This window comes from Cygnus atratus, chromosome 2 (genome assembly GCF_013377495.2).
Source record: "Cygnus atratus isolate AKBS03 ecotype Queensland, Australia chromosome 2, CAtr_DNAZoo_HiC_assembly, whole genome shotgun sequence".
Lineage (NCBI taxonomy): Eukaryota > Metazoa > Chordata > Aves > Anseriformes > Anatidae > Cygnus > Cygnus atratus.
In genome coordinates this window covers 59,924,188-59,938,817 of record NC_066363.1, presented here as the reverse complement: position 1 = coordinate 59,938,817, position 14,630 = coordinate 59,924,188, and the positions used below count along the sequence as shown (strand labels likewise).

At 38.2% G+C, this 14,630-nt stretch overlaps 1 protein-coding gene and 1 long non-coding RNA gene across 14 annotated transcripts in view; both read left to right on the top strand.

The window, feature by feature from the left end:
* Nucleotides 1-5,747, top strand: part of SUGCT (succinyl-CoA:glutarate-CoA transferase) — a 328,922-nt gene extending 323,175 nt beyond the window's left edge. For all 12 annotated transcript variants that reach the window (XM_050709076.1, XM_035552596.2, XM_035552598.2 and 9 more), the window contains one exon: nucleotides 4,101-5,747. In XM_050709076.1, coding sequence (XP_050565033.1) covers nucleotides 4,101-4,264 — 164 coding nt within the window. In that variant the 3' untranslated portion in view covers nucleotides 4,265-5,747. The remainder of the gene's footprint in view (nucleotides 1-4,100) is intronic.
* A 7,403-nt stretch (nucleotides 5,748-13,150) lies between these two features.
* Nucleotides 13,151-14,630, top strand: part of LOC118250917 (uncharacterized) — a 92,348-nt gene continuing 90,868 nt past the window's right edge. For both annotated transcript variants that reach the window (XR_007707869.1, XR_004779611.2), the window contains exon 1: nucleotides 13,151-13,385. This is a non-coding gene — a long non-coding RNA (uncharacterized LOC118250917). The remainder of the gene's footprint in view (nucleotides 13,386-14,630) is intronic.

The window sequence follows — 14,630 nt, the reverse complement described above, 5'->3', positions numbered from 1 at the left end:
CACATGCAAATGCTTCTGACCTTAATTAAAGCAGTTCACCTCTCTCTGCCTCAAGGGATGGTTTCCTCATAAGGCAGTTGTGTTTAATTAGCATTTGGATAGCATTCTGCTGGTTGCTCTCCGGGAGCGTTGTTCAGTAGGAGCGTGGGATTGCTGAAGCCTGACTGGCAAGCTTTGCACCCTCCTAATTGACACAGAAGCCAAGTAGAAGTTACACAAGGAAAGAACAGAGAATCGTTAATGATGGATCATTAGCAAGTAGCTCCTTTGAATGAAAGTAGATAACTTTATAACTCTATCAAAGTGAAAAGTAGCATGATGAATGATGCATCAAACAATAAAGGCTCAAGAAAGACACTGGTTTTATAATTGCTGTGCAAATTTCTAGCATGCTCTAGTTTGTAAGATTAATTTCTTTGGGAAGTGTGAAGCATTCTATGCCTGTTGTACACTTAATGTCAATTTTGTTTTCTTTTCATTAGAGGTTTTATTCAATGTCTTTTGATATCATTTCAACTCCTGGGGTTTGAGATAGGCAATTTTTACACTAGCAAAAAATTGCACAAGCAAATGAAAACCATGTATATCTACTAAATTAGTTCCTGTTAGTCTGATGATTTCTCTGTATAAAGAGAACATATATATGGTCTCAGATGCAGACACCTGAAATGAGAATCTTTATATCTATTTATTACATTTTTAATAGAAATTGCCTAATAGTTTTATGGCTACTTTGAAATTCTAGACCAATAAATCTCTAAGGGGCATTTTTACTCTGAAATTGTCTTCATAAGCATTTCAGTTGGCACAGATACATCATTCCTGTGGCTTGCACTAGGGCCAGTACAGCCCTCAGGCAGTGCTAGGAAGAGAAGATAATACAAATATTGTTTAGTGATGTCACCTGTTCCTTTAAAATTTACTGATCTCTCACATGAGAGTTCCTCTCAAAATTTAACTTAGTATATTCAAACTGAGTAGAATTAGGGGAATAAGTTAACAGAAAAATTACCCCTGATGTAAGCCCTTTCTTAGTTTTCATGAATATTAGTGGGGGGAATGTATTATGTGAGATCACCCAATCCATCAGCAACCCCAAGGATCAGATATAGGTTCAGCTATACCAAAGCAATTCTAGTTCCTAAGGTCCTAATTGGTAGGAAGTCTGCAGCCTCCTCACATGACCTGTTTTAGCATTTCACTACCTGTACCATGATTTAAGTTTATTTTCAAGTAGCCAACTTTCTTTCTTTTTTTTTTTTTTTTTTTTTTTCAACTTGAGTCAATTAATTTGTCATCTATCATGGGCATGAGAAAGGATTTGCTTTCTTCTTGCAGAAGGGTTACATTTTTTTTTCCTTTTCTTTTTTTTTTTTCTCTTTCTTTTCTTCTTTCATCTTTTGAAAACAGTTTTGAAGACAGTGTTATTTTCCTGGCCTTCTCTTCAGGCCCATGACCACTTTGTTCAGCCGTTCATGTTTTCTCGCTTTGGTTGCTGTCCTGTAGAATCTCTTCAGGTGCTCCACAAGGTTGTGCGGTGGGGGGCCCCCACCAGCCACTACTCCAGCTGTGATCTGCCAGCCCCAACTAGAACAAAAAGATAATTTCATGTGTCCTGCAGGCTTCTCTCTTGTTTGTACATCCCTGTATGACGCTTGCCTTTTTCTCAACAACATGGTTGACTCACGTTCGTTTTGTGATCTAGAGTAACCCCTAGCTCTTCCTACCTTGCTGTTTGTCCTCTGCCCTGTATTTATATTAATAAATGCAGCTCCTTCCCCTTGACATTATTGAATTTCATCTGTTTTATCCGTTTTTTTTTCTCCAGTTTAGCCCAGTCATTGTAAAATTTTTTCACAGTCGGTTTTAGCTTGAACTCCTCTGAAACCTGAGTGAGTACAATATAAGTTTCATCAGCTGACCCACTAAAAAAGTACTGATGAATGTTTCATCCTGAACAGATTCCTGTGGAGCTCACTTGAAACATCCTCCTCTTTTAGAAGACCCTAGGTAGCTATTCTCTGAATATGATTTCCCGCTCAGGACTCCACCTGGTTTTGGATTTACCTAGACCATGTTTCTTTAGTGAATTTACGGAAGATAGAGCTGAAAGTCTTTCTGAAACTCAAATATTGATCTGACATCCTGGTGGCTTGGGGGGGGGGGGAGGGGGTCATCTCACATGATTTTGGATGTTTGGAATGTAGAGGTTTGCTTCTAAGATAATTCTGTGTCCTCTGTTTTATGGAAAAATGTAAATGATCACAATTCATCTGACCAGGTTTAGGCATTTACCAGTGTCTGAGACGAACTGCACTGTACGTGTGTCTTCTTGTCTGCAATCACTCAAAAGGGAGTCAACTAAATATCAAAGCAACTAAAAATCTATCTCTAGACTATTTGCATCTAAAGTTAGATGTGATGTATCTCACCGTAAGTGCGTCTCCTGATAGACAGAAATCAAACTGAGTGAACATTACTTTTTCTTAATAGATACATGCTCGCTGTTCCTCATCTCCTGAGTACAGTGTGATTATTGGTTCCAATATTTAATGTTCCTTCAAGTTAAATGATTTGGTCTGTAATTTCCCAATTCCCCCTCGTTTCCTTTTTAAGCACTGGAACAGTACCTCGCCTCTGCCAGGAGCATACTCATTAGGAACACACCTAATCATCTTGGAAAAAAATCTTTCTAAGTACCCATGAGTGTATTCTTGCTCATTTTGAGGTAAATACCTTTACTGTGTTAAACATTTTATCACTGGTGATCTGTTTAATGAAGACTGCAGCAAAAATGGAATATTTTGGCATGACCTTTTTCATCAGCTCTGCTCAAATAAGTAGTAACTCAAGTAGTCAGCTTCCTTACTCATGCTTTTATAGGATGACTTCTTGTTGTGATTTGTTTTCCTTGCCATGTGATAGTCTATTGTTCCTTTGGAACTAAGTCAAACACTATTCTTATGTATTTATTTGCATTTCTAAGTAAAGCTGTAGTGGCATGCAGAAAGACACAACTACATATAACTTTTTCTGTAAAATCTTTATGATGATATAATAAAGGCTGTAATTAAGAATAAAGGAATCATTTTTTCCATTGTCCAAAGCATCAGAGGTTGTTGAATATTTTATTAAAGGCAAGTTTTCAGGTGACAATTCTGGAAATTATTATCCCCTGCTTCTCTATAAAGCAGTTAGTTTTTCTACACATACAGGGAACGTATATCTCAGTTTTGATTCTGGAGTAAATCTGTGGCCTGTTCTCTCTTCTGAGACTGATAGTAATGATATAGCTACTTGTCTGCAAGGAACTACACTGAAATCTCTGTTGGTTTCACTACAGAGGATTGCTAAAAAGTAAGACCTGACTATCTGCAGTAGACATAATTCTTCATATCGTTGCCAGCTTCCCTAAGCTGTTTCCACCTTTGAAATGATTCTTGCCAGAGTAAATAAACCATTGTTGAGTTTCTTATGCTACCTACATTTTTGATAGAAGACATAAAACAATCTGGGGAATGTCATTTCTGTGCATGATGTTAGTCCTTCATCACTGCAGGATAATGGAGAACACTGCAGAGGTGTTTGAGCTGTTGCTGACAAGAAATGGTGCTGCCCATCATCTTATGCTGCTGTGACAGTAGTAACAATGCCTTAACATGACTCTTCTTTGGCTTCTCATGGTTGTGCTGCCTCCTGTTGTATACAGAGTGTGGGGATTTCTGCAGCACGTCCCATTTTGTGGTTTGGGCATATGTTGTTCAGGAAGCAGGGAGTAGTAAATCTGGGATTTAATATGACTCAGAATACCTGATATACATACCACTGAGAACAATGGGAAGACTTTCTTAAAATTGGGCAAATATGCAGCAATTCTGCATTTGGCTGTACTACGTAAAACTGGCTTATTAATACTTTACTGTCAGCAGGAATTTGTTTAGTATATAATTCTAGAATATAACATTTCTGTGATAAATAAACACTGTGATAAGACTTGTGAAAATGAGATACTTTTCTTTAAACTAACATAGACACTTCAATATTAATATAGACAGTAAATAATTTCCCTCTTTTTTTTTCTTTTTTTTTTTTTTTTCCAGGACCAGGTGTCAGATACAGTGAATTTGCTGTGTCGCATCCCAGACCACCTCCACTTGTTGGACAGCATACGGTGGAGATACTGAAGGGCATGCTGAAGTATGAGGATGATGCCATAGAAGAACTGCTCCACACTGGTGTTGTGGCTCAGCATGAGGTCAGATAAGGAACATTAGCTACATTCCTTCACACTGAGTTCACATAGCTTTGTCCTCTCTTTGCTCCCTTCAGCTCCCCTAATGGGACTCAAAGAGAAGACATAATTTAATTCCTAATTTTCTTCCATGTGTATTTGTATGATTTTAACACTGATGTATCAAATAAACAATCTCATACTGTCTGACTGAAAGATTTTCTTGGGGGGTAGGGGTAAATGTAATTATATGGTCCTGTGTGGCTACTCATTTTCAGTACATCGTATGGGAAATGGAGTTCTTATCACAATTACAGTAATTGCCTAAATGTTTGTCCCCAGAAAGACATCATGTTAGTGAAAAGAAGCAGAACCTTAGAAATCTGTGTACTAAACTCTCCATTTGTAGAAAGCTGGCTTGCACAGTTACTTTAGGAGAAAATCAGCCATGTACAAATTGGTGGTTGATCTGAATGATTTTGAACAGAATCATTGGTTATGAACTCTTTGTTCATCTCTATTTCAAATCAAGGGTAGAGTAACCATTGCAAAGCTCACTTCAGTTCTCTGGTATTACCAATTACTGGTATGTCTTTATATTACATTGTATGGTCATGACAATCCCAGCATGTTAGCAGAAATAAGCTGGAATTGGCAGAGTTCTTCAGTTATGAAATGAACCTATTCCAAGACCAGTTGAGAGATGAACTATGATTGAATAGTCTTTTGTAATTTTATTCAAGAATGCCCTGGGTGCTGTTAATTAAACATTGATCCACACAAAACCACATGCTGAATGTCAAATACCAGAACTTGCCCAAGATTTAAATCTGGTTCTGTGGGTAGGTACTGATCCCTATCTCTGACTCTAATTCCCAACCAAAATACCTTTCACTCTGAAGAAAATATAGTTAAAATACAAATCTCTGCAAAGCTTTTGACTTGGTCCCACCCCCATGATTAAAGCATGGTCAGAGTTGACAAACCTACCTCGAAGTTAGTAACGTCATATCCTGTAGAAGGGTTGCACTTAACAGTAAGGCACCACATATTGTGAGAAGGTGGAAGAATTTGATCCATGAAGAGTAGTAAGGAAAATACCCCTTTCCCCTGAACAAACCAATCTGGCAGTACTTCACTCACAGAAGAAATGCCATGCTCCTCTATCCCAGCATATAATTTACAGCTAATGTAAACTGTGTATGGGAAGGGCTTAACCTTTGTTGTATGCACCCCAGGAGAGAGGCAAAGCCTTCCTATTTCTAGAACTAAATAAAACTAACTCAAATTGATGCTCAACAAATCATGTCTGTATTTTTCCCAAAGTATCACAAAGTCCGGGCATTATAACTAGCTTGTCACTTTGTTTTCACTCTAACAAGCAACATCCTCTGCACTATATCTGAACTTCACAACTCTGTATTACCTTCTGGTGGAAGAAAAGAGGTTATTATGTTATGAAATTGAAGTGGAAGCCTATGTGGTGGTTGCTTATTTTTGAAGCCCAGTGTGTTATGGTCCATTTGTTTGCTTGTTTTCTGTGTGTTTTTGTGTTTCGGGTTTGTTTTGATTTGATTTTCAGATTGGTTTTTTTTTTTTTTTTTTTTTTGACTTGCACTGCATTCCTGGCACCAAACTCCATACTCTGTCCATGTGTTAAAGAGATCCTGGAAGAGTGACTTCTTAAATAAATATAGAAATAAGTCTGAACTGAGAATAGAGAGACCATAGGAGAAGAATTGAAACTGGATTGGAAGAGGTTTTGATATAGTCTACCTTCCCTTTAATCTAAGGGGAACATCCCTTTTTTAATGAGAAAAGCAGAATTTTCAATTCAGCTTCACATAAATGGATAATCTGGTATTAAAATGAACTTTGTTTATTAATGAAAACTATTTAGTACTTTCAGATAACATTTACAAACAAATTTGATAGTTTTACTTTTTAAGGGTCCTTTTCTTCCCATTTCTAAGAGCTGCATACATAAGGTATATTAAAATATTGCTCAGGTTTTTTTTAAAGGATGTCTAAAAAAAAGAATTCATTTTTTTCCCCTGTGCTTTTCCAAGCAATGGTAATAGCTAATCACCACATTCTTAGCTACAGTATATTGGCAGAGCTTCCTTGACTTTAACGTAACAATGCTGGTTTAAATCAGCTGAATATTTGTCTGTTAACTTTGTAATGTATTTCTTGCAGAGTTCACATGCAAACAGTGTTTCTCTTTTTTTCTTTTCTTCTTAGTGTTTTCCTCTCTGGTATGTTGACAATCAAATGCCTAAGGGGATAATCAGAGACATTATATTGTCTAATTTACAGTACCTACTGCAATAAGGGTGATCCAGATACCATTTTACCTTTTTTGTGTTTGATTAAATCATACGCTAAAACAGAGACTGTTGCTAACTCTTCTTCAAGTTAGAAAAAGGTGGGTATCTGGTATCAAAGGTGGGTATCAAAGCCCCAAAAGTCCTGTAACCTTCCAAGATCTGATGGTGAAATTTTGCCCTTTTACAAGGTTTGGCCCTTTAATTTCGGATAATTGGTGGATGCAGTAAATAACTATTTTGATAATATTATTATTATTACTATTATAGTACAATTTTCCTTAAAAAATGAATGAATAAATACAGAAAAAGTATTTATAAATTTTAATGTACTTTTCCCAGTAATCTGCAGGACTATGTGTCCTAGAGTTCAATTGTTAGATACATTTTGACAGTCTTTCATTTCAAAGTGGCTTTCTTTTGTCCTGCAAAACTGGACATAAATCATCACATGGGATTTTGGACCATAAGCTGAGATCCCTCCAATTTCAAGGAAAGGATATAGTTAGGAATGAGGATGCACAGCTCTCTTGGAATGAATGTTTTTTTTTCTCTCTACTTAAATTGGAAAGGAATCTGCTGCTGCCATGGTGTGAGTGGGATTGGCTTTAATTTGACTTGATTTACACATTGCTGTATTGAAAAAAATAAAATAAAAAAGGACACTTGTCGATCACTTGTCTAGTCACTTGACACTTGTCTCACTAGACACTTGTCTAGTTCAAAACTGAACCCACCTATAACTGTTTGCCAGGATCCTTTAACAACTATTTGAAAGGAAGATTTTCATTTTTGCATCAGTTCTGACTCTGGCCTGTGGCCTCTTTGACTCCATTCTCTGCACTGGAGGACCCCATTGTCCTTGTATCACCTTTACTTGACCATTAAAAAAAAAAATACTCAGGCTACCTCAGATAATTGTCTTCCTTTCTTTTCCCATGAAAGCTAGTATGGCTCTTCACCAGGTATAAATCACCCAGAAGACTGAAAAGATGGTGAAGTCAGGACAGTTTTGTGTAGTCATATAGTCTGAGGATCTACCTCCGGGATACTTTAGTGCATCAAAAGAGAACTCAGTCAAACAACAGGCAAATGGATAGTGACAGATTTTTCTCACTCCTAAGCAGATCTTGTTCCTTGTTCTTGTTCCTGATCTCTTCTCCAGGATCTTCCCATGCACTTGGGAAGTCCCCGTATGGTTGCCTGAGAGCATGAGAAGTCCTTGCATGGTTGCCTGCAGTAGGTACCCTACAGGTGATGTTCAAAAGTAAGTCTTTTTTGATTAGTGGCCAGGAGGAACAAGTTACAAGCAGAAGCCTTGTCAGCTATCCAGCCTATGTGCAAAGGCCAGTGTAGCCATATTCATGTGAAGACTGATCTATTGATAGGGCTCCCCTGATTGTGCATGCAGGCAAATGCTCCTTTTCTTATAAAATCAGCAAAAGTGAACAGAAAAAATATATTATTTTTATTTCCTGTTATATATATATACATATATATATATATATATATACACATACATAAAGAAGTAGAGAAAGGAAAATATCCCCATTCCTGACTTATATACAAAATATAAAGGTCATTTTGTTTTAAGATCAATGAAAGAGATTCTCTGGATGCCTGTTGATCTTAATTGGTTTTGGCCTCGCTTCTTGAAAGATTAAAGCTCAATCTGAAGATGTCTAATGACAATGTACTAAGGCTAAAGTAGCAGTCAGAATAACTCTTTTAGTGCATGTGCATGTATACTCAATAACTGGGGAAGGCATTTTCATTAAATCAACATGCAGCTCTGCCATTCACGGAGGGCTGTAACTCCTCAGCCTGGTGAACCAGGAGATAAAAGGGAGCTATGCATCTCTATGATTAAAATGGTGACAATTTCTTCAAATATCTAAATGACAAGACATAGTTAATCCTTCAACTTTCATAACATTATAGCAGTGTATTAAAAGGTATTTATTTCCCCAAAATGTATTAAAAAGTATTTAATTGCCAAAAGACAGAGGAAAGGTAAAGTACTTTCAGAGTTCAGGAATGCTGGCACAGCTGCTCACATTTCATGTCAGTGACATTAAACAGTGCCAGATAGAGTACTTTTCTTAACTGCTTGTACATTGAGTTTAATGTGGCCTGGTGAAATGCTAAACGCTATTAGCTGACAAAAAATAAAAAATAAAAAATCAACCTCAGAGCAGTTCCTGCAGGATCAAGTAACCTCCCCACACAGAAGGCTGCATGATACTGGCCAATGTGCTAAAAATACACTGATAAACAGTGATATAGTCACCTTTTTAAAGTTGACAACCAATCAATTCAATTACTGTGTGTTTCTGTTGTGACTGGAATTTGGATCAGATGTATGAGAAAAATGCTTGGGTTCACTTATGCCAAGGACCCATGCAACTTTTGCAACAAGATCTCTTTTTCTGGCATGGGCTCCATCAAGCATTGAAGGGGGGCCAAGCAAGGGTTGAGGTGGGGACAAGTTGTTAACTTTTATTTTTTTCTGTTCTCCAGTGTTACAGATAAAAGTGAATTAGTAAGTACCAATTAGTCCTTAGCTAATAAGAAATTCTTAAAAATCATAATGTAAAGGGTATGCTAAACTACCTTCCTTAAAAGGCCCTCATGATGGTCTAACTTAATGAGCAGTGTCACACTGCTTTTTTAAAAGATACTCAGGAAAGCAGGCCAAGGAGGAACCCACTTCACTGAAATTGCTTCTGTTCTTTAGCTATTTCACAATTTGTCAATGTAATTACTACTCCAAACTGTCCAAAAGAGCTTTAAAGTACAGGAAGAAATTTGAAGATGTGTAACCTGGTAAAAGAATACATATGTAGCTCTCATCTCTTGCAGATCCATTTTAGGAGAAGCTAAAATCCCACATTAAAAGTTTTCATATAAAAATGCAGGGTAGCGTATACATTTTCCACTGACACTCTCTTCTCCTAGAGGATTGAAACTCTGGCTAAACTGGATGTCTTGTGACAAAAGTGACATTTCTCTGATTTTTTTTTTCTTTTCATCAAAACCATCTCCCAAAGCCAAGAGTGAAGGCTTTTAGCTGAAAGATGAAAATACTTACTCAGCAATGCCACTGTGGAGCTTCCTGCAAGTATCTCATGCTCCCTTTCATCTTCAGGCCAGGTGGCCACAGGACTCTTGTGATGTATCATGAGTTTTTCATGAGAGTATACCATGCCACTTAATGGGAAATGCAACCTAGGCAGAGGAAAAATGGGATCAAGAAACAGTCACACTACAAAACTATACATGAGTCACTGGGGCACCATTTTTCTGAATTCAAGTATAGAGAAACAAAACCCATCATCTGCCTGTACTCCTATGAGGTCCTGCCTGTGGAGTGTAATGTATCCACTTCAATGAATTTTCTGTGCTCTAAGGGGCATATTTTATTGGGAACAGCTTGAGATAGATAAGGGACCTTAAGAACAGCCATGATCAAAGAGCAAACATTGGTTGAGACTTATATTCAGTTACATCTGTGTTGACACAGACCTCCAGATTTTGCGGTGTGGTAAGTAAGGCTGATGAATTATCTAAAGCCCTTGTGTACAGCCCAAGTCTACCCGTACCTCTGCAGAAAGATGCTAGTTGTAACAGCAGCACACTTGTCAAGAGCTTACATGAACAAATAGAATGGCAGCAGATCCTGACTGCAAACCAGAATTAACTATCTTGGACCTAGTGAAGTGGGTGCACCCATAATGTTAATTGTGTAGGAAATGTTAGTTCATTAACAAATTTGCCTTTTTAATGCTTTTGAAGACTCTCTCCTACCTGCTGATCCATTTTGTGTGATTTTATGGGTCTTGTCTTCTTTGGATTCTCTCTGAATTCCATGGCTGTCCTATCTCCTTTGAATATACAACTGCATTTGCAGAGTTTTGGGGGCACACATCTGCTTTCTAATAGTGCATTGCTGGTTTCCAACACACTGTACCAAGCAATCGATTATCCCAAAGTATGAAAACTATTAGAAAACTTTACAGATCTATTTTATGCCATAAACATTGCATAATTAAAAGCCTAATCCATTGCCCTTTGAAGGTAATGAAGGGGAACTGTCATTGATTTCAGTGGGCTTTAAATCTAAACCTAAGTCAACATCATGAATTTTTCATATTTGTGAATATGCCAGATTGTGTCATTTGCTTATAGACAACCTATTAACATATTTCCTCTCTGGAGATGCTTTAGAATAATCAGAGACATTGCAGGTACACAAACCCTTATTTCTTTAACTCCCCATGGGAAAAGCTTTCATATTTTTCTATGCTCCCATTGAGAAAACTTAAAACATTATTTTCTTGTTGTTTTTGTTTCTTTGGTAGAGTTAAAATTGTTCTTTCTCTCTTGTCATTTCATTTTCACTTTAAATTATAATATATCATACGTATTTCTTAAATCAAATGTCCCATGAGGCTTTATATATGTATAATTACATTAGTAATCATACTATTAGTAATGCCAGTATGTAATATCAATAAAAGACTCATTTACTGAACTGTTTTTTGAAGAGAGGAGAAATCCTAACCATTTTTGTGAGTAGCTTATTGTGGGAAGTGTGGACTATTGCCAACCTTAATTACTCAAATATCCAGAATCAGACCCTAAAACAATCAGGAGCCATTTAAAAATTAATAAGAGAGTTCTAAAATAGTATGATAGAACTACATATCTAGATGAGATTTTAAAAGGAAAATAAGCAATAGCAAGATTTGTGATAAAGTTGATGGAGCTGGTGACATTTCTTATGCGTATGTGTGTCTGTGGAACAAAATGCAGGTCATTACTAGCTTCCTTGAATGCCTGGAATTTGTCCAGCTCCGTTCTCTCAGTTTTAGGCAGTTCAGTTTTTCAGGGAATTTTTTTAGGAAGCTGTTGGAAATGAATACTGATGATGATTTTGCTAGCGATATTTTTTAAATATCTGGCTGTTTATAGTACTACCTGGGCATTCAGTCAGCAACTGAATGCTGAGATCCAGCTGATTTTGTGTGATATATTGAAATAGGTGCTCTTTCATGTTATGCACCATGCATTTGAATAAGTTGGATGTAAAAATTTGCAGTGTAAAGAAAATAAGCATTGTGTGATTAAAAGCTATCTTAATTGGACTGGTCAAGTGCATTCCCCACTTCTTCCTACCAGTAAAATTAAAGGCAGTTCTTCAAAATCTTTATTGGAGAAGGAGCCAGAAGTCCAACTCTTAAGATGGGGTGAAGATTGATAGCAGAGAAGGTTTTGAAATAGTGGATCTATCTTAGCTCTGTGGGCTTACATAGCTTTTAAGGATTTATCCTTAAACAAGACAAGTCCAGTGGTTGTTGGGCTAACCAAGGGCTACCAGAAAATCTGCATGCCACAGACTTCTTGTTTGATGCTGGGCAAGTCCCATTCCCTTCTTTTAAGCTGTCCATATGTAGTATGGTACGTTCCAATCAGAAGGACAAACTAGAGATTGTGAGCTGACCTTGTAGTGGAGGCCATCTCTGTTTAGACAGATGGAATGCATTGTCTGTCTTGCAGAGCCATTGTGTTGATTTTAGAATGCATGTGTTGCAGCATAGCAGAGAAGTTAAATTGTTTTGCAAAGTGAGGACATTCTATTTTTCCCGTAAAACCAGTATGAACAACCGCAGTTTCCCAATCTCCCATTACTGAAGCAGAGTGAAGCCTCCCCAAAGGGCTTGTGAAAGACCTCCACAGATCATTTTGGTATAAACAGATAGTATCTTTGTACCTAGTGATTGCTTACATATAAAACTCAGATCACAAACTTTTAGAGTTTGGCCTTTCTGGCAGCAGCTGCAAAAAAGTTCAGGAAGTTAATCTCATTTTCTGACTGGAATAGTGACTTTAAGGTTAGGGAGATTAGCTGCAACGTATATTCCCAGTAAGGACTACTGGCAGCATTAGGGGAAATGGAAAAAAAGATGTTTTTATGTCTAAGGTGGAAAGAAAGGAAGAAAGGAAGAAAGGAAGAAAGAAAGAAAGAAAAAAAGAAAAAAGGAAGAAAGGAAGGAAGAAGAGGAAGGAAGGAAGGAAGGAAGGAAGGAAAGAAGGAAGGAAGGAAGGAAGGAAGGAAGGAAGGAAAGAGAAAGGGAGAAGAGGGGAGGGGAGAGGAGGGAAGAGGGGAGGGGAGGGGAGAGGAGGGAAGAGGGGAGGGGAGGGGAGGGGAGGGGAGGGGAGGGGAGGGGAGGAGAGGAGAGGAGAGGAGAGGAGAGGAGAGGAGAGGAGAGGAGAGGAGAGGAGAGGAGAGGAGAGGAGAGGAGAGGAGAGGAGAGGAGAGGAGAGGAGAGGAGAGGAGAGAAAAAACCTGTCATATATGTTGCTGTGGTTGATCCTTCCAGTAGCTTAATCTGTAAGAATGATATATAGAATTAATGCCATGATCACAGAATGATCACAGCCATGGAAAGACTGACAGCACCAGCAGTAACCTGGGCTAGCCAAAGGATTGATTTCAGTAGCAATACTGGAAGGCCTCAGGCATTGCATGATTTAGTCACTGGTGTGTGCATAGTGTTTACTAAGCAGAAAGTTGAAATCACATGGGGAAGGACAGACATGTGGGTGGAGCATTAAGCAGAGCTACCTCTGCCACTGGGGCACAGAGGAACCCAGGAAGAACTGGCTGCAAACAAAAGCTATCCAAATCTTGGAAAATACACTCAAATGAGCTAGGCAATCCCATGTGATCTGTGCCCTCATCTGGAGTTGTGTGCTCTGATCACTTGCTTCAAAAACTTCCCTAGAGGAGTGGACAACAGACTTTGCCTTTTGAAAATCAGAAGGTAATACTGTGTTCTTTTCTATGTTCCTCACCCTGCAAAATTTCAAACTAAGGGCCTGATCCCGTGCCAAGTGGAGCACATGGAATTACTTCCTTTGTCTTTGATACATTCTGGCTCAGCATTTAATTAATAGTCTTTTATAAATAGTATTTGGTTTTGAACTTTTCACTTTACCTTTTCCAGATATAAAGATGGGACCCACACTTATCTCATTAATTTCAGATGGTTTGTTTCTGCTTTCAAGGTGTGCGCGTGGAACCCACTGAACTTCCCGGACACAGATGAATGTGGAATTTGGCCTATGCTTAAAAGTAGATCTGAATCAGTAACGACAAAATGTTTTGAAAGTGAATTTCAGTCTGATTATATTTGTAATGCTCATATGCATTCCAGGAAATACTGAAATATTTGAACTCAAGAAGTAGAGATACCAACGAAAAGTGGATTGAAAGCTTGCATGCTCAAATATAGAAGAAATCTGAAACAGCCCAAGCCTGGCTAAGGCCGTCATTTGTGCCTTGCTCATTAGTTACTGAAGTCATCTCCACCCATTAAAAAAACAGGATTCCTTTTGATTTCAGCTAATATCCAATTTTGCAATCTGCTCTCAAAGTAAAAAATGAAAAGAAATAAAATGACCTACACGGCCATGTCAAGCCATGCAGTTTAAATAATCTAGTTTAGCTTCCATGCAAGTCAGTGTGAAATGCATCAGTTTCCAAAGGAAGAAAAATCAGGAACTTGGGCTGTTTTTCAAACATTAATGTCAGTAACTCACCTTTTGACCTGCCACACCAAAAACTTATTTTTTCCTATTTAAAGATGGGAAGAAATTGAAAGTATGTGAAAGATCATTTGGGCTCCAGAGATACTTATTTAGATATTATATTTAGATTCATTAGAAAAAATCTCCTTTTGCATTTCCTGACTATGCTGCTGATGCATGTGGGTGTCTGGTGCAGAGGAGCAGCTGAGACATGGGTATCCCAGCAGTGGCTCAACTCCTTTAAGACCAACCCAAAATGAGAGCATTAAGGCAGAGGTGAGAGGGTATCAGAGCTGCCCCTGAGATGCAACAGTGTCCTGCCTTCTCGTGCAAGGAAGGCTGAGAGTGGCATTGTTGGGGGCACGGACCCCTGTGCCCCTCAGCATGGTGAGCTGGGGGGCAGTTGGGCCCACGGAGCTCATGCCTGGTGAAGGAAAAAGGAAGGTTTGCAGGGAGAACTCAGGGTGTGAAGGGTTGGG